A 23,419-nucleotide genomic window follows, 5' to 3' on the forward strand; every position below is an offset into this window, starting at 1 on the left:
GTATCTGTAAAATGTAGACTTGCCAAAAGTAAAAATGCTAATAATGATGAAACATGGCTCTTCTGAGTGTCACTGTTACATGCTCCATTACTGGATTCTTATTACCAATGTTTAAATGTGCAGACAGCATTTTGCTGTTGTATTTTATTGAGATTCAGATTCCTTTATTGTCATTGCATGATACAGCGAAACTGAAGCTCTAGTAAAACGGATCTCATAATAATATAAATAAAGCAATAAATAATAATGCCACACTTCATACTCACTTCCCAACCAATCCAACACACAGAATACACATTTGCATTTTGTGCACATAAAATAATTTGGGTAAATTTTCCTTAAAAAAAATTGCACTTGAAAAAAGCAGGAATATCCATGAGGTGTTGCGCAGTGTGACAGTGTCCAAATGGCAATATTCTTGAGTCCATTTAATGTTTAATGAAGTTCTTGTTTTGATTTGCTGGTTGCACCTGCCTGAAAGCAGAAGTTCAAAAAGATGGTGAGCACAGTGGGACAAGTCTTTGATGAGGTTTGTTGCCTTCTAGAAGCAGCAGGATGTATAGATGTCCTCAGGAGCGAGGAGGGTTGAAGTTGTTATTTTTTGTGCAGCTTTTATCACCCTCTGCAGGGCATTTTTGTCAGTTGCCGAGCTGCTGCCATACCATACCAGGACGCCTTATGTTATAATACTTTCATCAGTACAGTGATAGGAGGACAGTAACAGGTGTTGAGAGAAGCAGATTTTCCTGAGTGAATTTTAGAAATAAAGTTGCTGATATGCCTAATTGACAAAGTAGTTTGCATTTGGAGTCCATGCTAAGTCATCTGATAAATGCATGTCAAGAAATTTGAAGTTTTCCACCTTATCCATCACTTCTCCATTTACCTCCAATGGAACAGATCAAGATGATGCTCATTTTAATAATTTCTTAGTGTTTTTGTTTCCTGAACTACTCGTATGTGTCATATATAAAGTCTTATTCAGTAAAAATAAAAACATTCAGACAAATGCAGCATATTAAATGTAGATTTAACAAATGTGACATGAAAACACTGAACAAAGATCAATACTTTAAATTTCCACTGATGAAATAGAGCAAAAGGAAATGCTCTGGTCTTACAGAGTGATTACATGTTGGGTAGAGGGTAGCTACACATTTAAAGCTCCCGCCCCTAGGCTGTCACCTTATCATTCCGTTTTCTCTCCCCTCCATAAAAGCAGGCTGTGGGAGATTTTGGTTTCTTCCGACTGTAAACATGAACACCACAGTCCCTCTGCTGCTGCTGCTCCTCACTGGTAAGACTGAAATCTGCCACTACTTTACAAGAACACTGTAAAGGGAATATCTGTATAAATGCTGTTTTCTGCCACAAATCATTTCTGCATCTTGTTTCCTTTACTGTCTATTTATCTCCCTTTACCAGTTTGTGTGGTCAATGGTGCACTGCTGCCTAAGGCCTTATGGCAGTTTGGGAACATGATTAGCTGTTTCCAGCCTGGTGTTAAAGGCATTAGAGGAGATTTAATTTCCTACGACTTTGAACGTAGCATGCGCATGCGCACATACAACCTCTCCTTCACCCCCCTCTAACCTTCCCCCTCTTAACATTTACGAAGAAACGCCCCCCTCCAGAAACTTGCGTAAGACTCGTGAAGTTGCCTACAGCAGCAGTATAATACAATAATACATTTTACCTGTCCAGAAGGAATTTAGCAACCAAGGCATCTGTCTTTAGGTCCATTTGTTGCTTGAGCTGACGCCATCGCCCAAGTGACTCGCCAATAATCACTTTTGTTTTTGCTGCTGGTGCGGCATCGGGGGATCACCCTTTAGATGATCTGGATAGGTAGGAAGCATCATTTCCTGGTCATCATATTTGAAATGGAAGAAGCTGTAGATTGTTTTAAACATGATATTTTCTTCAATTCTTAGATGCTGCAAAGTTCATGATAATTGCTATGAAGAAAGCAGAAAGACGCCTGGATGCATGGCTATTGCTGACCTTCCTTATGTCATTTCTTATGACTACATCTGCTCAAGTAATAAAGTCACCTGCTCAGGTAAGACTGTGACTGGGGTTCACTGAAGATGCTTTTACTCTTCCTTGACACAAGCTTCTCCTTGATGAAATTCTGATACCAGTATTTTGGTTTTTGGGGAATTTATTTAAACCTACATGTACAGTAACAAAAATGTCCAGCTACTGCTCATGTAGCACAGGTCTACAGATTTTACTGCAGGGAAATGAGATTTGATGATCAATTTCGATTTATTAATCATATTTAATATTAAAATGCAGTGGAAAAATAAAAAAAATACCCCAAAAATGTGGGAATCTGTCAGCAAAGGTGCAAGAAAAAATTGACAAAAATACAGATTTTTGATGTGGAGATTATTCCCAGTGATGGGCTGTTTTGTTTTGTTGTTTTTTTACAAGTAAAATGGAATTTAAGACTTTTTTAATTTAATATTTTTATTTAGTTGTTATATGTAACTTAATAAAACTGAAAATCTGTGACACATTATCCAATCCTGAGAATACATTGTTTTTGTTTTCAAAATAACAGCAAATATCTGTAAAATAATGACCTTTTTGATCATTTAAATACAGTAAAAAAAAGTGTAGTTTTGTTAGTCAAACATTGTAAAAGAACAACTTATCATCTAGAAAAACATAGATTTTTGATGTGGACATTTTTTCTTATTATTATTATCTGTAACTTATCAAAACAGGGGAAATCTGCAAAATAGTCCAAAAAGTTATGGTTAAAAACTGGGCAAATACATTTTTAAAGTGCACAGTTAAGTACAAGGGTAGAGTTTTCTCATATATAAAATATTTAAATATTTATTTTCCAGTTTTACAGAATTGGCAGCATTCAGTGAATAGCAGACTGTAGCTTTAGTGTAAACATAGTACATTAAACAAGGCTGCACTTGTGTGCACATACTAGATATGAATATAACTGTATTTAAACAGCTGTATATAGGTATTATACAGTTTGGGAATGAGGTTTGAATCCCAGCAGAGTGAGCACACACTGCTCTACAATATATTCGCACATGGGCATTTTAACCAGACTACAATGGTGGAAAAAGTTTTTGGACACCCCATGCATTTGTGAAATATTGCATCACTCTTAGGTCTTAAAGTGCTTTTTTTAGTATAGTCACAGCCAAATTTAAAATTGACTGGTGCCATAAAAATACATATGAAATTTTGAGTATTTAGTCATTTTGGTACCAGTGATCCACCAATGAAGGTCGTGCTTTTTATTAAAAGACACAATTTTTGTTGCTGTGCTTTATGTCTATATGTAAAGCCAGCACATTTGAAAGTTCTTCAGAGACAAAAATGGCTAAAACAAGGAACCTAATGCAGGAAATATGCCTGAAGCTACAGATTCTCAGCCAGGAAGATTACAACTGTCACCAGATAGCGAGGAAGTGCAGATGCAGTCCTTCAGCAGTTGGATACATTCTGCAGAAAAGCAGACAAACCAACAGCTTGAAAGACAAACCAAGATCTGGGTGTTGAAGGGTGTCTTCAGCAAGAAATGACCACATCCTGATCCGCATGTGCAGGAAAAACAGCCGAATTATATCACAGGAGCTTCAGCAGCAGTGGTCAGATCAAAGTGATGTCCAGTGTTCCACCAGCACTGTACGTAGCCAACTTTTAAATCATGACTTTAGGTCCTACAAGGTCATCAAGAAGCTCCTTATCAATGAGAGACAGAGGGTAGCCCGGCGTCGCTGGGCCCAAACACACAAGAACTGGACAGCCAGGAACTGGAAGAAGATTCTGTGGTCAGATGAGTCCAGTTTCCAGATCTTTCTCCTGCTAATGTGAGGCTATGCAGAAAGCCAAGCAAAGCATTATCTCCAGCATGTACAGTACTTACTGTCAAGCATGGTGGAGGCAGTATCATGGTTTGGGGATGCATGAGTGCTGCTGGTGTTGGTCATCTCACTGTCTGAGGTGGCACATTAAACTCTGCTAAGTGTTGTGTCATTCTCCAAACCCACATGCTCCCTTCTGCACGTGCAGTGTTCCGTTAAGGTCAAAATTGGATTTTTCTACCAGATAATGCTCCTTGAACACATCCAGGGAGGATGTACAAATTGGCTGTAGGAGCACACACAGCTGAGTGCCTTGCTCAAAACAAATACAACCCTGAATTCAAATACCTAGACATCTAAGTCCACTGTTCCAACCAGGCGTGAACTAACCGTGTTGATTTCAACGCCGAGAAAATGAAGCCCGGATTTTGCTACTTCCTGGTCGCCATTTTGGATTTTTTGGAGCCAGTGACGTAAAAAGCGTCATCAAACAGGCTGGACCGGAGAGCAGCTCGGGGCAGGACCAGTCAATGGGACTGTCAATCAAGTATAGCCACGCCCCCTGGCTCCGCCAATTTTCACGATTTATTTAAAATTCAGTATTGATTTATTTTAAGATCGACCACCTGATTGTTTGACCATGAAAACTAACGGGAAAAAAATCCTGAGCTGTAGAAAATCAGTCTATCAAATTTTATTTTTTCCAAAAATGAATCGGGGTCTATGGAGAACAAGCTTTTTGGAGCCAACCCTAGCAGACGGCATGATATTGCAAGTTTTTGACACTTCCGGGTTGGCTTCAATTCTGGAGTCAGATGCTACGTCCATTATATATACAGTCTATGGTTCCAACTGAGTGATGCAACACAGAAAAGACAGGAGGATTTCTTATTTCTTCTCAAAAACTTTATTATTATTATTATTATTTACTTTTTGATTTGTAAAATCAGATGTAAAAGAAGGAGGATTTTGTGGAAAGGAATCGGATTGAAATAAAGTAGTGAGACTCTCAATGTGAGGTGTCCTGTTGGATTTTAACGTTTCACCATCCTCATGGCTTTTTGCTCACATACACTAAATTGCCAAAAGCATTCGGTCACCTATCCAAATAATCAGAATCAGGTGTTCCAATCACTTCCATGGTCACAGTTGTTTTAAATTAAGCACCTAGGCATGCAGACTGCTTCTACAATCATTAGTGAAAGAATGGGTCGTTCTCAGGAGCTCAGTGAATTCCAGCGTGGAACTGTGATAGGATGCCACCTGTGCAACAAATCCAGTCCTGACATTTCCTCGCTCCTAAATATTCCACAGTCAACTGTCAGCTGTATTATAAGAAAGTGGAAATGTGTGGGAACGACAGCAACTCAGCCACCAAGTGGTAGGCCATGTGAACTGACGGAGCGGGGTCAGAGGATGCTGAGGTGCATAGTGCCAAGAGGTCACCAACTTTCTGCAGAGTCAATCACTGCAGACCTTCAAACTTCATGTGTGCTTCAGATTAGCTCAAGAACAGTGCTTCAGCAGAGAGCTTCATGGAATGGGTTTCCATAGCCGTGCAGCTGCATCCAAGCCATACATCACCAAGTGCAATGCAAAGCGTCGGACGCAGTGGTGCAAAGCATGCTGCCACTGGACGCTAGAGCAGTGGAGATGCCTTCTCTGGAGTGACGAATGGCGCTTCTCCACCTGGCAATCTGATGGACAAGTTTGGGTTTGGCGGTTGCCAGGAGAACGATACTTGTCGGACTGCATTGTGCCAAGTATAAAGTTTGGTGGAGGGGGATTATGGTGTGGGCTTGTTTTTCAGGAGCTGGGCTTGGCCCCTTAGTTCCAGTGAAAGGAACTCTGAATGCTTCAGCATACCAAGACATTTTGGACAATTCTATGCTCACAACTATGTGGGAACAGTTTAGAGCTGGCCCCTTCCTCTTCCAACATGACTGTGCACCAGAGCACAAAGCAAGGTCCATAAAGACATGGATGACAGAGTCTGGTGTGGATGAACTTGACTGGCCTGCACAGAGTCCTGACCTCAACCTGATAGAACACCTTTGGGATAAATTAGAGCGGAGACTGAGAGCCAGGCCTTCTCATCCAACATCAGTGTGTGACCTCACAAATGCGCTTCTGGAAGAATGGTCAAAAATTCCCAGAAACACACTCCTACAACTTGTGGGCAGCCTTCCCAGACGAGTTGAAGCTGTTATAGCTGCAAAGGTGAACCGAGGTCACATTGAACCCTATAGATTAGGAATGGGATGTCACTTACGTTCATACTAGGCGAGTCAAGGCAAGTGAGCAAATACTTTTGGCAATATAGTGTATGTAGACTTTATATAGCAGAGATTGCAGCTGTGTTTGTCTCACTATGCCACAGTTTATATTGTCCAGTCAGTCTCTCATAGTTCCAGGTCACTCACATAAAGGCACACTGGAACGCTGACTCTGTACTAACTGAACCAGAGTCACAAGGGAAAAATTTCATATTTGGTCTCTTCTTCGACCATACTTCTACTTACAAACCTAGTGAAATTAGAATGGACATAAACATTCACCTGATCTTGTGCGTTTTGTGTATTTAGATGGAATCTGATCATACAGATCCATTTATAAATACTAAAATATGTACAACATTTGCAAACTTTCAGATGACAAAATGGCATAAAAACAGCTTTGGCAAATGTTTTCCACTGATATTGGAAAGACATTTAGATCCAATTTCAGCAAGACAATTCAAATAGCAGTTGACCTGGTTCCTGCCACGTAAAGCCTGATGCTTTCCAGAATGGATAACGTCACCTGGGAAATTGAGTCTCGGGTTCGCCAAGCCCAGTCAATCCTGCCAGATCCAGGTAACAGACCTAATTCTTTGTCTGTGCCTGATTCTGTCCAATCTCAGGTTCTTCAGTGGGGCCACTCCTTGCAGTTGACCCGTCACCCTGGTACCTCCCACACTCTGGGCGTTCTCTGACAAAGGTTCTGGTGACCTACCATGGAGGACACCCAGGAGTTCATAGTCGCCTGCTCAGTCTGTGTCCATATTATGACATCAAATCAGCTGTTTCTCTAAGTCTGCTCACTACCCATTACTCATTACTCTGCTCAAACTACAGCCATGGCCATAAGTTTGGGACGCTTGTGAATCTTAGAAAATACCACAAAATTGTCACTTACAATACAGTACACAACTCCTGAGAACTATATTAAGTTTCATATTTAAAAAAAAACATCAAAAGAGTTTGGTGTCATTTTGTTATTCTTACCAAATTCGGTTGTGAAAGTACTGCATTTTTTTGTTATTTTCTTCTAATATTATGTTTTGGGAACAAAGTTGTTCCAGTTGTTGGAATTTATTGATAATATTATATCCCTTGTTGATTTGTTGACCAATTAAACTGGTGCTGTCAAAAAATATTAGTTATGTTCTGTAATAGACATCAAAACAGACATAGTAAGTCATGCTGTATCCAAACTTATGGCCATGGCTGTATGCATACAATTTGTTGACAAAGTTTTCCCCTGACTTGTCCCCTTTTCAGTGTTCCTTGGGATACCATCCTCCTCTGTGTAACTCTCAGGAACAAGGACTCTCCATTCCCACTGTCCATGTGTTCCTCCAGAGATGTGAGAGAATGTGGAGATGGGCCAAAACATCTCTCCTTCGTACATCACAGGATGCAATTCCAGGGCAACAAACTTGCTCCACTTTTCATAGGTCCCTATGAGATTGACCGCATTATCAATCTCAGTGCTCTGCTCCTTAAGCTGCCCATCACCATGTGCATACACCCAGCATCCTCTGACCTCTCCGTCCTTCTCCATACACCACCCAGAATGGTGGATGACATGCCCACCGGCATCATAAGACAGCTCCTAGATGTGCATCACCATGGGCATAGTCTCCAGTACCTTGTCAGCTGAGAAGAATATGAACAAGAGGAATGCATTTGGATCCCCCATCCCTGATCCCTCTCTCATCTGGGACTTCAACCTCTGGCACCCAGCCCAGGGAGGCCTAACTCCTGTCCCTTTTAATCTCATGTGGGCATGAGTGAGGTGTGTGTGCTGGAATGTGTGTAGAGTCCGTTCATTGGATAATCACCTGACTGAGGACTGAATCATCTCCTACCATAAAAGAGGGCTCAGACCACCACTCGATGCCAAACTGATGAACAACCTCAGTCAGTCAACTCAGGTCACTGTTATGATCTACTTTTCTTTCTTGTGCTCTTGCTAACCTGATTTTCCTGAGTCTAGTTCTCTATGTCACTCCCTGCCCGTACCTTCTGCTGAAGCTACAGGTCATACCACATCTGCATGGACCTGGTTCACTCCTGATGACTTCTGCGGACCTTTACCTGGCTCCCGTCTACGTTGGAAAACTAAATTTCTCTCCACTCTCCTCCGTCGTCTGCATTGCCTCGACTCCTCTCCCAGTTAGTATGTCAGCTAAGTAGAGTAGTTTGCAACTTGCGCTTGTTCTTGTGTGGGTTGTCATCTGGTAACTTTATTCTCTCATGTTGAGATTTATTTCCATCCTTCTAGGAAGGCTTTGCATTTCTGGTCAAAACTAAAATCTGACTGCTGAGACTATAAACTATAGCTGGAATGAGCTATCCAGCACTGTTAGCATTAATCTGGCTTTATTATGTGTTGTGCTATAATTGCACACTGCATGCACAAAGATGGGACTGTTTTGGCAACATTCCATTGTAATGCTTTCGAGAAACTGCTGAATGTGGGACTTCAAAAGGACTGTTTGCTTTCTTTGCAATCACTGTGCTGCAAGGTCTCACTGGAGCCAAGAAGTGAATGAGCCAAATGCAATTGGTAGTGTCTACAGATACGGACCCGTACCCGTAGCCTGTGGGCTACGGATACAGCACTTTCCATTTGCCAAACAGATACAGACCCGTACGTGAGTCTCGCGAGTCAAGAAGCTGCTAACCACTGCAAACTGTTGAAAGGTAAGCAAAGGTTAAGGTTAGGGTTAGTGTTAGGGCCAGGTTTAGGGTCCGTACCTGTAGTGCCGATGCTACGGTCCGTACCGCTAGCGTCTACCGGGAGTCACGTGACCAGATCTGGCGTATCTGATTGGCAAATGGCAAGTGCCGTATCCGTAGTCCACAGGCTACGGGTACGGTCCGTACCTCTAGCAACAACCAATGCAATTTGCTGGTGAAGGCCTCCAACGTATCGCTAAAGCCTAAAGAGTCACCTGATCACTTTACATTATGCAACATGTATGTATGGATAACCATGTTTGGTTACGCATGTACACATACAGTATATGCATTAAATAATACATAGTCATGTGCACACAAGCATGCAAATGATTTTTCCCAACACAAAGGATTTTGTACACGTTGACTTCATATTGTCTCATGTTGTAGCATGACAGTATCAAGTACAGTTTTCTTTTTATGTTAACATCTAAGTACTCTGCAGGTGCAGTGGAACATCATGGGAACTGCAACAAGTGTTGTGTATTTACACAGCTGTAATGTTGGAAAGTGTTCTTAAATTCAGCTTTGGGCAATGCAAGCTTCAAGAGAAAACAGAGAGCTCACAAAAAGACCACAGCAAATATGTTGCAGAATACCTGATTAAAAATGTCTGAAAAGATGAAAAATAATTTGTCCGTGTGACGTTGACAAATGATTGCTTTGGAGAAGGAAAAAAATATCCAAAATGTGTTTTTGACAGGTATCATGTTGTACTTCATGTGGATGTAATATCTTATAACAGATACGTTTTTTTTAAATAATTAAGAAGATATTTTGGCATTTAAGTTATATATAAGCCCACATATATGGAGTTAGTATCCAATGGAGTAAAAATGATCTCCATATTTACAGCACCCGCCCCTTTACTGTCACCTTATTGCTCTTTTTCTCTTCCCTCCATAAAAGCAGGCTGTGAGAGACGTCGCTTTCTTCCTACTGTAAACATGAACACCACAGTCCCTCTGCTGCTGCTGCTTCTCACTGGTAAGACTGAAATCTGCCACTACTTTACAACAACACACACTGTAAAGGGAATACCTGTATAAATGCTGTTTTCTGCCACAGATCATTTCTGCATCTTGTTTCCTTTACTGTCTATTTATCTCCCTTTACCAGCTTGTGTGGTCAATGGTGCACTGCTGCCTAAGGCCGTATGGCAGTTTGGGAACATGATTAGCTGTTTCCAGCCTGGTGTCAACCCTCTGAGGTACAACGAGTACGGCTGCTGGTGCGGCATCGGGGGATCCGGCACCCCTGTAGATGATCTGGACAGGTAGGAAGCATCATTTCCTGGTCATCATATTTGAAATGGAAGCAGCTGTAGATTGTTTTAAACATGATATTTTCCTCAATTCTTAGATGCTGTAAAGTTCATGATAATTGCTATGAAGAAAGCAGAAAGACGCCTGGATGCACGGATATTGCTGACCTTCCTTATGTCATTTCTTATGACTACACCTGCTCAAGTAATAAAGTCACCTGCTCAGGTAAAACTGTGACTGGGGTTCACTGAAGACGCATTCACTCCCATCTTCAATCATGACAACTGTGCTTTTTTCAGTGACTCGAGCTTCTCCTTCATGAAATTCGGATACCAGTGTTTTGACTTTGGCTAATTTATTTCAACCTACATGTACAGTAACAAAAACAACTACTGCTCATGTAGCACAGGTCTACAGATTTTACTGCGGGGAAATGAGGTCTGATGAGGTATATACTATCAATTTATTAGTCATATTTAATATTAAAATACAATGTTGTTGTTTTTTTTAAAAAGTCCCCGCAAAAATTTCTGAAAAAATGTACAAAAATACAGATTTTTGATGTGAACATTATTCACAGTGATGGTCAGGTTTTCTTTTTTTGTTGTTTTGTTTTTTTACTGGTAAAGTGGAATTTAATCATTTTTAACACTTTTATTTAGTTATCTGTAACTTAACAAAACAAAGAAAATCTGTGAAATAGCAGCTTTACCATTATCCAGTCCTGAGTATACATAGCATTTTTTTTCAACAAACAGCAAATATTTTCAAAATAATGACATTTTCGATCATTTAAATACAGTAGAAAGGGTGTAGAGGTTTCTCATGTCTACAGCATTTAAAGCATTTTCCAGTTTGACAGCTTTCAGTGAATAGTAGACTTAGCTATAGTGTAAAATAAACAAGGCTGCATTTGTGGCCACATGTATAAATATTATATATGCAATAACTGTATTTAAGGAGCTATATATAGGTATTACACAGATGGGATTGAGGCTTGAATAACAGTGGAGAAAGCACACACTGTCCTCAGCCTATTCTCACACTGGCATTTTAACCAGAACATGGCTATTATGTTGTGTTTGTGTTGTGAAGATCATGCAGCTGTGTGTTCTTGTGCTGATCAGGCTTCTCTCTCTGCAGGTGCCAACGATAAGTGCCAGGCTGCTGTATGTGAGTGCGATCGTGTGGCAGCCGAGTGCTTTGCTCGAACCGAATACAACCCTGAATACAAAAACCTAGACACCAAAGTCCACTGTTCCAACTGAGTGACGCAACACACAGAAAAGATGGGAGGATTTCTTGTTTCTTCTCAAAAAGTTTAATGTCTTTTTAATTCGTAAAATCACATGTAAAAGAAGGTTGATTTTGTGCAAAGGAGTCTGATTGAAATAAAGTAGTGAGACTCTCAATGTGAGGTGTCCTGTTGGATTGTAACGTTTCACCATCCTCGTGGCTGTTTGCTCACATATGTAGACTTTATGTAGCAGAGATTGCAGCTGTGTTTGTCTCACTATGCCATAGTTTATATTGTCCGGTCACAGTCTCTCATAGTTCCAGGTCACTCACATAAAGGCACACTGGAATGCTGACTCTGTACTAACTGAACCAGAGCCACAAGGGAAAAGCTTCATGTTTGGTCTCTTCTTCAACCATACTTCTACTTACAAACCTAGAGAAATTAGAATGGACATAAACATTCACCTAATCTTGTGCGTTTTGTGTATTTAGATGGAATCTGATCATGAAGATCCATATATAAATACTAAAATAGGCACAACATTTGCAAATTTTCAGATGACAAAATGGCAAAAAACAGCTTTGGCAAATGTTTTCCACTGATATTGGAAAGACATTTAGGTCCAGTTTCAGCAAGACAATCCAAATAGTAGCTGTGTACAACAATAAAATGTTAGAAAATAAGAGGCTGGATCCCACCTCTGTGGATTATATTGGCTTGTAGAGAAGAGTGGTCACATACTTCTTTTTGTATCGGTGTGTTGCACTGAGAACCATCACCCCATCCTAAAACACAATCACATGAGGAGCATTTAGATTCAAATGGTGATCACAAAAGTATTAAAAAGTTTTTTTAAAAACTGTAGCACTAGCAGTTTAGGTAGAAATAAGTATCTTCTTCACAGAAAATGTAAGGGAGTCAATAAATGTTACATTTTTTGATTCATTCAAAGACAACAGTTTCCAAAATCACATATGAGGCTTTGCATATCGGCTGTCCAATCTTTATACTTATGCAGACCTGCCAACCTTGGCGAAATATTTTGCGTACTACTTAATCTCACACACGCACGCACGCACGCACACACACACACACACACACACACACACACACACACACACACACACACACACACACACACACACACACACACACACACACACACACACACACACACACACACACACACACACACACACACACACACACACACACACACACACACCGGTGGGGACTTACCATTGACTCCCATTCATATCTAACTCCTAACCCTAACCCTTACCCTAACCCTAACCTTAACCATCACCAAATCAATGCCTAACCCTAAACAAACGTTTTTGCACTTTTACATTTTTTATTAACAACAATATGGCCAAGAAAACGGTGTTGCCACCCGTGGGGACCTCATTTTAGGTCCCCACCGTAAGACAAGTCCCCACCTTTATAGCAAATAGTCAGGTCAAAGTCCCCACCTGTATAGCAGAAACAAGTACCCACACACCCACACACACACACCCACACCCACACACCCACACACACACACACACACCATTTTACCGTTTTTTTAACCGTTTTATTAACCGCCAACAGCTGTGGGTGGGGCACGGGGAACGGGGAGAGAGGCGGAGGGAGGCAGAGGACAGGAGAGAGCAGGCCAACAAGGGTTCGGCAGACTCGTTATTCTCCGCTACTCTATGATGATTGGTTGAAATTGCACCACTACACTGCTGCATCATGCATGAGTATTGCACGTCCACATTTCTAACAGCACTCACAGATGTCTGCAGCTTTTTGAGTAGTTTAATGAGGCGGAGCGTACCAGCGTATTTTGATGTCAAATTGCGTACCTGCTACGCAAAATGCGTACAGGTTGGCAGGTCTGCTTATGGAATAGGAATGAAATACATGGCATAATGTTTCTATGCTCTGTAAACATGCATATAATTGGTGCCAACAGTGAAAAAGCAGGTATGTTTGGTTACCTTGATGGAGAGGGCATACAGGTGATTGAGCATCACATGGTTGGGTTCTGGAAGCAGTGTTGGGTCACACTGATGGAAAATCAAAAGCAGAATGAATTTCATTAAATCATCAGCTGCAGTAACTGGTTTCTTACATCATTAAAACAAGCATCAGGTCTGGACTCACAGAGATTCCTGTGTCCTTGTTGAGCAGCACCTGCAGCAAGTGAGGAGGTAAGATAGGAGGATGTTTGATCTTGTCTTCTGGTTTGGTTACATATGCGTCCTGTTGATAGGGACCAGGAGGGGAACTGGACAAATCTAGGAAAAAAATTGCACAAGATTATTTCAGTCTAGACTTATATTGAAGCAATAAGGCAGACTTATTCAAGATTTATACATCCATTCATAGATTTTCTTCCACTTATACACAAAACAGGTCACCCCAGATGTCCCTCCCCTCAGAAACGCTTTCCAGTTCTTCCTTGGGGATCCCAAGGTGTTCCCAGACCACACGAGGTCTATAATCCCTCCAGTGGGTTTAGGGTCTATTCCATGGTCTCCTCCCAGGCAGACATGCTCAAAAAACAGTCTCCCAGAAGGCTTCCTAATCAGATGTTTGAACCACCTTCACTGGGTCCTTTAAACGCAAAGGAGCACCGACTCTACTCTGAGCTGCTTTTGGATTTTTGATCTTCTCACCCTATCTCTAAGGCTGAGCCCTGCCACCCTACAGAGGAAGCTCATGTCGGGCCCTTGTACCTGCGATCTCATTCTTTCGGTCACTACCCAGAGCTCATGACCATGGGTGAGGGTTAGACGTAGATAGACTGGTAAATCAAGAGCTTCGCCTACTGGCTCAGCTCCTTCTTCACCACAACAGTCTGGTATAACACTCGCAATACTGTTGCGGTTACTGATTCTGTATCAAGCTGCCTTTCCATCTCACGTTCCATTTTCCCATCACTCATGAACAAGATCCCAAGATACTGCACTTCCCTACTGTCCAACCAGGAGGGAACAATCCACTGGTATCATGACCTTGGACTTGGAGGTGCTGACTTGCATCCCAGCCACTTCACACTTGGCTGCAAACTGCTCCAGTGCGTGCTGAAGGTCACGGTCTGATGAAGCCAACAGTAACATGTTATCTGCAAAAAGCAGAGATGCGATCTTAAGATCCCCAAAGTCGACACCCTTGTCCACCTGACTGTAACTTGAGATCCCGTCCAAGAACACCACAAACAGGATCGGAGAAGGGCAGCCCTGGCAGAGTCCAACACCCACTGGACAAGTGTCAGACTTTGTGCTGAGAATGGGAACATCATAGGGTTGTACAGGGACCAGATGTTTTGTGTCAATGAGCCCGGTACCCTGTACTTCCACAGTACCCCTCACAGAGCCCAGCCATAAGCCTTTTCCAAATCCACAGAACACATCTAGACTGACAGGTCAAACTCCCATGACTGGTCCACTGTTCCACGTCCAGGACAGAATCTGCATTGCCCTTCCTGAATCTGAGGTTTGCTAATCAGTGAGAGCCTCCCTTCAACCACCTTGGAGTAAACTTTCCTGTGGAGGCTGAGAAGTGCGATATCCCGATGATTGGAGCACACTCTTTGGTTCTCCTTTTTAAAAATGGAAACCACCACCCCAGTCTGCCACTCCACGGGCACAGTAGCCAATACCCATGTGACATTAAAAAGAAGCGTCAGCCAAAATTGACCCTTCGCTAAGCCCCTCCCACAAACGGCTACTGTCCAATCCTACCTTAGCAACTGTAACTAGGCACGAGAGGTCTGTCAAGCTTTCAGCAAAGACAATATGCCGAAGCGGTGTGCGTACGGTACTTGCAAGTCCGACACTCGTTATCCGCAATGCTTGGAGGGTGGTGTTGATTTTTTTGCATTCCCCAAGACAAAGACACAAGAAGAAAGGTGCCACGTGTGGATTAAGCAGTGTGAGAGACTGCATAATCAGCTGAATCCCTCCTAAGTTGCTAGCTAACATTAGCTAACCGTAGCGCTGTGTGTTAGGTTAGATAACATTAGCAAAGAAAGATGTCTCAATGCAAGGACAGAAACCTCCCGTGGAGCAGAAGGGCAAAAGTTTGCAACATAGAGCTCATTGTACAGTACCTCATCTTCCTAAATATGATCCTACCTGCTTCCTTTGTAGCAGCAATTTACGGGTCTCCGCCTACGCTCATGTCTGGCTTTGGCGACAACAACAGATGAGATCGGTACGGCATTAATATTGTAACCCCTTGGTTTGTGCCACTGTTGTGGCAAACTTGTGCAAGATATTGCTGGGCTTTGCTGTGCCTTAATGAGATAAAGTGTATAGATCAGCCCCACTATATGTGAGCAATATCCTGGCGCGCTGTAAACAAACACAAATTTAGCTTAGCAAGAAATGGGGAGACACATGATAATGACAGTTGACATAACATTAATTTAAATGTATATAATACATATTGGCTTACCCTGCTGTACAAGAACATTGTTGTTTTTGTATATGATTATTTTTGATGTGAAGTGACAATACATGGGGTGTTTGGCGCTTACACTGAGATCTGTGCACTTTTCCCTCTATTTTAACATCCTCTTTATTTGCACTCCGCCAACATTTAATTTGGTGAATGTAGTTCTCAAAAGCATATTGGAGACCCTTCTGTCTGCTTCTCTCTGATATCGCTGTAGAATATGTCCAGAAATTTGCACACATCTCCTGAGAAATATCACTCACCGGTACCGCTAAAAACTCCATATTTCATGCTAGAAGGGAAAGCTTTTGGCAAATGCCACAACTGTGGCCCTTTTATCCGACTGGTACTTTCAGCTGTTTCGGGAGACCACCAAGCCCACCAGGCCTGAAAATCCTCCTTCATTTTGACAACTTACTTCTTCCTTCCACTCTGATAGAAAACCCATTTGTTCTTTTTTGGTCACGCATTCAAACATTTCAAGTGGCACAAAACATGTTTTAATAATATTTGACCTGTTTCAGCAAAGTTACTAATTCATTAATACAGGTGTCATTACCTGAGACGTCTGCTGAATCCTCTGAGTCAATCCTGAGGGCATCAAAGACTTCAAAGTCGGATCTTTTCACCTGTATGACATTATTGACTGTTCCAGTTTTAGACGTCATCACGGCCTGAGAAAGCATAAACAGAAATTTGATAAAGGCGCTTGGCAGTGTAGAGGAGATATTTATATGAAGAGGAAGGAGAACTGTGTTATTTAAGCCTCCACTCACCCCTGTTGGATCCAGGATCCACTGACCGTCCACACAGAACTTGTACTGGTGCTCTCCCTCTGGTAGGTCCACAATAGCCACAAAGTTCTTCTGACTGGATTTGAGAAACAACCACAAGTCACATTTCAATCCAAACACAGCTGAAGCATAGAAGCATCTTCAGAGGCAGCTGTTCACCTTTTGTTGAGCGGGATCTTGGTGACCCAGTTGTTAAAGGAACCAGATACAAAGACTTCTTTGGCGACTCCGGACCATCTGAACACAGTCGGTCTGGCTTGTGTAGGACTTTTACTGTCACTGTCCAGGTCCTGCTGCCAGGCCAGGAATTCCTGTAGTTCCTGTGGAGCCTGAGGAGCATAAAATCAATGTATTGTTGGTGTGTAAATGAGAACATCTCCAGCCTCTTTCTCTGTTATCTAACAAAACCTCTGACTGAGAAGAACACTGAAGACACAGTAAACTGCTTTGTGTGTCTTAAATGTATGGTGTTTTCTTGCAAAAAAAATTGATCGAAGCCTTAATTTGTGTGTCCTCCACCAAAGAGCCAATACATGAGCTCTGTTGAACAGTTCTTTTTAGGACTGTACATGTGATTCATGCGCACTCTCCTGTAATTACAGAATATATCGCCTTGTTTCTGTCTACAGCACATATCGCACATCAAGTATACAGTATAGAGTATTTTTGATAATATTCTCACAACTCTATATAGATTTATGCAATAAATATATCTTCATCATCACATCCCAAGATTCCTATCTAATGAGTATTTCATGTTGCAACTATTTGATTTCCCACAGATATCCTGAATAGATATCTAGACTTTGTTTTCCCATGTTTGAGATTTATTTCTTTCCTTCCAGGAAGGCTTTGTATTTTTGTTCAAATCTAAAACCTGTTTGCTGAGACTTAAAACTAGCCTGATTGAGTGATCCAGCATTGTGAACATTAATCTGCCTTTATTATGTGCTGTGCTATAATTGTGCACTGCATGCACAAAGATGGGACTGTTTTGGCAACACTCTGTTTTAATGCTTTCAGGAAATTGCCTTTAAGAGGATTGTTTGCTTTCTTTGAAGCTGGGTTGTGTGAGGTAATTATCCATAGTTACTGTATTAGCTGTAGTAGATGATAGTTGATGCAACTAAAGTTTTCAGGAGCAGACAGGAGGACCAGCACAGGAGCTGAACAGTGAACTTTTATGGAAGAGGGCAGCAACAAAACATGTTTTTTCCCCACTTAAAAAAGGCCTTTGAAGAAGGCATATAAAGACTTTAGTATACAAAGGATGTCTGATGGCTAAATAAAGCTGTAAAAAATACTCTAATACAGAACATACTTGAACTGATATAGATTTTTGGTGGGGCTAAAACCCACTTTGCTTCTAAACCTGTTTACAGCGGTTTAGCTCTTGGCCAGGTCCTTCGGTCTGCTTCTCCAAATTTGGATAATGATCTTGATCAGTATTAAGGATCAACTAACTGATGACCAGATCCGATATTTAGCAGTTTTACAACTATCAGTATTGGATTTATTTATTTTGAAATGATTCCCTGTACAATAAATTCATTTCAAAATGTGCTAATTCAGCTTTCACTTCTGTCCATCTGTGTTCAACACTCTGATCTTGAGAAATGTCCCGCCCAAGCACCACTTGCTTGGTTACAGAGTACCTGTAACAGCCAATAAAGACTGAAGGACAAATGTTGGAAAGCCCTCTTTAAATTAAAGCATTCTACTAAACTGTATATTGGAGGTAGTAAACCTAAAACCATCAGTCAGAAGGTTGGGCAGTATTAGACAGTTTGGTGTTCCAACAAGACAATGAGGCAAACACATCAAAAGGAGTAAAGAAATAGTCTTATCAGGCCAGAATTAAGAGCTTAATTTCCCTAAAGTTCTGTTGTAAACCTCATTAAGAACCAGTGGACTGTGATGAAGAAACAAGTCTGTGTCAGAAAGTTAACAAATTAAGCTGAACTGTACAAAGTCTGTCAAGAGAAAGTGGTCAAAGATTATCTGAAGCATGTAGACGGGAACCAAAGACGTTAGTGGAGGTGAAAATGACCAAAGGACATTTAATCAAACATTAGTTTTGCTGTGTGTATATTTTTTAAATTATATTTCCAGAAGATCTACAAAAGAAAATCTATGAAAGAACCAAAATACAGGATGCTTTTTTTTGTGACAGTGATTCCATAACAGAAAACTATGAATTATAGGAGTCATTTTAAAATCAAACTGCCATGATACACATGGTGCTTAAACGTGTAGGAAAACTTCTGTTTAAAATCTTTTTTACAATAAAAAACTCCAGCAGATCAACCAGAGCAGGTTCTAGAGGTAACTGCATAGTACCTTGTAGGAAACGTGCTTTTGGGCAGTCTGTTTTCTCCTTCCGCGCATCACAAACCTGCAATACTAAACCAAGTGCAATTTGTGAACTATGAACTACTGCATCTCACTTCATTTACTAAACATCCCAAAGCACGGCTACTGGAAAATCAGATCTGTGATAATAACACTGTACATTTGTTTGCCTGTTGATGGGGCTTGTTCTTGAGGATTAGTTGTAACTTGCTTTAAATGTGTAGACGTGGGCTTTGTGCAACACAGTCATGTGTGATAGTGTTCAAGGGTCATGAGTGATAGTGATAATGGGATATGTGCAATAGTCAAAGGGACATGTATAGTGTAATTATGTGTAATGTAGACAGAGATATGTGCAATAGTGATTTAGAGAAATGTGCAATGTTATCATGTGCAATAGTGATAATGGGAAAGTACAATACAATAATATATAATAGTGTTAGAGGGATAAATGTAGTGGAATCTTGTGCTGTAGTGACAGCGGGGTTATAAAAATATGCAATACGGATAAAGGGATATTTGCAATAACAACAAAGAGATATATGCAATATGATTGTGTTTATGGAAATTTCTGTTTACAACTGTGTATCAGTTGATTGATCATCAGTGCCTTTGGTTACTAATTATCTGATTGATATTGAAGAGACACATTGCAATAAGCACCTGATACGATCCAACACCAGGAAAACCAAACTATCCCCAAGAACAGCGGTGTCAAACTCATTTTAGTTCAGGGGCCGCATTCAGCTTCATTTGATCTCAAGCGGGCCAGACCAGTAAAATCACAACACAACAACCGATTCAAATTTTTCCCCTTTGTTTTAGTGCAATAAAGTACATTCTGACAATGTTCCCATTTAATAAACTATCTTCAACTATATTTCAACAATATTAAGTCTCACTTTATCATTTACACATTACAACATTCAGATCACAATTTAAGACACAAAGCATTTAGTCACGGGTATCTGGAGCTGGACAATATATTATTTTACAACTTGCTAAGATCGAGAAATGATTTTAAATTCACATTCATTTCCACATCTGTGTTAGCCTAGCCAGCAAGACCCATGTTCTGAAGGCACAAGGGTCTAGGCACGCTTGACAGGGAGGGAGGCGGGCTAAAAGGTTGTCTATCAAATCACTCTGCAGCAATTGGGTAGGTATACAACCAATCAGCGCAACGAATAGGCTCCTAGAGCGCCGGAAATGAGAGGATGCGGTAGTTCGGTGAAGCCTTATTTATACAGTCAATGGGTGAAGCTCAAGTATATTACAGACATGTTAACGGAAAGATTATTCAGAGTCGGTGCTAATGGAGCTCAACGACTGTTGTCGTTTTTGTTGTCGACCCTGGCAGAGAATTAAATTCGTTGCCGTGGGTTATCTCGCGCGGCTAGGCTAGTTGTTTCCGGTTGTTTCTGTCAGAATCGTTGCGCCTCTGTCGTCACTTAGTTACGCCCGCCTTCTGACTCTACACTTCATGGTGATTCATCGGCCAGTTTTAGGAGAATCCAGACTCGAGCCTTATGGAGGGTAACTAGACCCACCCTGGCAGAGAATTAAATTTGTTGCCGTGGGTTGTCTAGCACGGCTAGGCTACATCTGTGTAGTAATCATGACCAAATCACACACCACACAAACTAAAGTGGGAACTATTAAGGAAGAAGGTTGACTTATCCTTCTGCCTTGTAAGTGTAAAAAATATATACATAAAAAAATGCATAAAAATTGTGGCAGTGCGTCAACAATAGAGTTTTACCAAACCAAACTCTGTCATACTGAAGCTTCTGACTCACATAATAGTGCATAAGATCAAATGTCTTTAAATATTTCCACTGAAAGTATTAATTTTCCCCTCTGTAATTTTTACACTTTGCAAAGTCATCCTGTGGGTGGAATTGGACTCTCTGGCAGGTTGATTTTTACAAAGAATGAAATAAGAAACACAATACCCTGTTTTATGAGGTCAATAAAATACAAAGGTGGCTTTAAGCTTGAAGGATTTTCTGCCTCATGCAAGCCAATCTAAAAAAATATATAGTGTAAAAGATTTAATTTTGCTGTATTGATAATAATCTCATAAAAAAAACACTTGCTGTGCAAAAACATGCCTATCATTAGTGGTCTGTATGTTATTTAGTGCAGTAAAATGGGTAAAGTCCACAATGTGGGATCTGTATGTCCTCAACCCTTGTGTCGTCCTGCTGGTCAAAATTGATCCATTTTAAAATTTGAAAATGTGGAAAAACAAATATCTTTACATTTTCAACATTTTTGGGAAATCTTTGAACATTTTTTGTGTAAAAAAAAAAGAAATGTTAAAAATGTTTCTTAAGAACATTCACATAAAAATCAACCAAAATCCAGAGAATATCGCTGAGTTTCATGTGAATGATCTTTAAGAAAATATTACACGTTTTACTGATATATATATGTAATCGCTATAGATATTTTTAGGATTTTTTTGGAAGATTTTTACTCACTTTTTGAAAATATTCACAAGAATTTCATTGCCAAATTTGGGGAATTTTTTAAAATAAAACTTTTAAGGGAAACTTTTCAGAAATTACTGGAATTTTCTTCCTGAAGGTTTTGCAAATTTTCAGAAATTTGGAGATCTTTTTTGCTGAATTTTAAAAAAAAATTTTCAGACAAGGAAACAATATTTTTAGGTGCCTGTAAATGAGGACAACAGGAGTGAGGTGTGAGTGTGAGACAGCAGACCTGGTGCAGATCTGTCTTCGTACCTTGGGGTCTTCTCTCTGGAACAGGTCTGCGTCCTCTCCGCTGTCCATCATGATGTTGGGACGAGCTTCTTTCCCTCCCTGCTGTCCATCCCTGTATGATCTGTCCCCCTGCCCGCCACCGGACCGGTCACTGCTGCTGTTCCCCATCCTGCTGCCTGGAAAAACACTACAACACAACAAGACAACAGCATGTGAGTCCTGTCAGAGCAGCAGACATGAGCCCCGCTCACCACTAGGGGCCTATGTTGTTAACAGGGATCCATGTGAGAGTAATAAATAAATGTAATTCACAATTCATCCAATTACAGAAGTGACTTTTGGGCTGTGGTCTGCTGCAACAGGCATTGCAACTGCTTAAAACCCCACCAGAGTGCAGTCAGATGAGGTTTAGCTGCTGCTCCTTACTGTTTCTACATTAACTCTGCTCTTCTTATCGCTGCTGTTTCCGTGTCCAAACTAGAAAAGTTTACCTCTGACTGGAAAAAAACCTTCACCGTCCCACGACTCCACAACAGACGAGCTGTCTCTGATGTTTAGCTGGTGTGAAATCTCTCTCTTCCTTCCTTCGTTTCTGTTTTATTCGCTGCTGATCGGCCGTTTTTCGCGCATTTTCGCCATTCGGTGGAAACCTGAGTGTTTGTGAGAGAAGTGAAGAAAACACACCTCTTCCGCCTCCTGCCCTCAGTGTGAAGGAGGATTTAACTGTTTGTAACCTCCTCATCTGGAATCAACACGCTGCTAACGACAGAAACTCATAAAAAAGCTGTAAAAATGCGAGCTGATTGGTTTTAGAGATCTGTAACATTTGTCTCATGTCGACGATGAAATAAAAACTATTTGTTGGAGAAACAAGTCTGGTCGCATTTGAGAGGAATTCAGTGAAATAGATGGAAAAAAAATACACACCAGGACACAAACATAAGAATAACTTCTGTGACACGCTTGAAACTATTTAAAACTATATTTTTTACTCATCTATTTGGGGTTTCCAACTTGGGGATCGCGTATGATCGCGTCCCTCGAGGGGTCATCAGTGTTGCCACATCTCGCGACAGAAAGAAGCAACCAGATTTATGGAAACGAGCCCAAAAAACCAACAGTAGAACTGGCACATTTTGTAAATGAGAAGCCTCTTGACAACAGTATAAATATATACATCTATTTTTTTTTTTTTTACAATAAATTGACAGTAAAAGCATAAAAACTTTGAATAACTCACATTTTAAAACTCAGATTAAAATAAAAGACCATGCATAAGCAATTGACAGTAAACATAAAAAAATTGGATAACTTATGTGTGAAAGGCTATGAAAGTGGCTCTCCTTAGCTCATTTGTTTGCTTAGTAGTGGTGAAACCAATGTCTGTTAGCCTCATGGATTTTTCTTTTGTTATTTTTAGGCCTTGTTTAGTTTTACTGACAGTGAGAGAGAGAGAGAGAGAGAGTTAAGTGGGGAGAGAACGTGCAGCAAAGGGCCAGATTTAAACCTATGGCTGCTATTTATTTGTTGCCTGCTCTACATGTTGAGCTACTGTTTTTTTTTTGTGCTTTTCGGTGCCAGCATGCTGTTTTAAATCTGCATGGTGAGCACGTATCTCACATTTGCAAAATCGACGGAAAGCCTTCGAGTTATCTCAGACTTGAGATCGGATCCAGTCTTTCAATGCATTCTCTTTCTGTCACTCTTAACTCTATTTTTTGCCGTATGTGCCCCACTTTTTC

General features: G+C 40.8%; 2 protein-coding genes across 4 annotated transcripts; one reads left to right on the forward strand and one right to left on the reverse strand.

Annotated features, from left to right (window-relative positions):
* Nucleotides 1–1,246: 1,246 nt before the first annotated feature.
* Nucleotides 1,247–11,528, forward strand: LOC110953073 (phospholipase A2, minor isoenzyme-like). Of its 3 annotated transcripts, none has more exons than XM_051950463.1 (8): nt 1,247–1,297; nt 1,738–1,848; nt 1,935–2,062; nt 8,144–8,284; nt 9,761–9,838; nt 9,971–10,127; nt 10,214–10,341; nt 11,260–11,528. In XM_051950463.1, the coding sequence occupies exons 3-8, from the start codon at nt 1,990–1,992 to the stop codon at nt 11,382–11,384; spliced, it is 702 nt and encodes a 233-aa protein (XP_051806423.1). In that variant the 5' UTR covers nt 1,247–1,297; nt 1,738–1,848; nt 1,935–1,989; the 3' UTR covers nt 11,385–11,528. The 3 variants fall into 3 exon arrangements, with proteins under 3 accessions (XP_051806423.1, XP_051806424.1, XP_022052592.1); XM_051950464.1 differs by having other exon boundaries at nt 9,764–9,838; XM_022196900.2 differs by lacking the exons at nt 1,247–1,297; nt 1,738–1,848; nt 1,935–2,062 and having other exon boundaries at nt 8,088–8,284.
* On the reverse strand, nt 11,415–22,369 carry LOC110953072 (5'-AMP-activated protein kinase subunit beta-1-like). Its single transcript, XM_022196899.2, has 8 exons — nt 22,169–22,369; nt 21,699–21,864; nt 16,756–16,925; nt 16,579–16,672; nt 16,362–16,476; nt 13,505–13,638; nt 13,339–13,407; nt 11,415–12,141 (listed from the first exon to the last, which is right to left on the reverse strand). Exons 2-8 carry the CDS (start codon nt 21,843–21,845, stop codon nt 12,064–12,066), a joined length of 807 nt encoding a protein of 268 aa, XP_022052591.1. The 5' UTR covers nt 21,846–21,864; nt 22,169–22,369; the 3' UTR covers nt 11,415–12,063.
* Between the last annotated feature and the right edge of the window lie 1,050 nt (nt 22,370–23,419).

The sequence above is a fragment of the Acanthochromis polyacanthus genome, chromosome 7 (genome assembly GCF_021347895.1).
Source record: "Acanthochromis polyacanthus isolate Apoly-LR-REF ecotype Palm Island chromosome 7, KAUST_Apoly_ChrSc, whole genome shotgun sequence".
NCBI lineage: Eukaryota > Metazoa > Chordata > Actinopteri > Pomacentridae > Acanthochromis > Acanthochromis polyacanthus.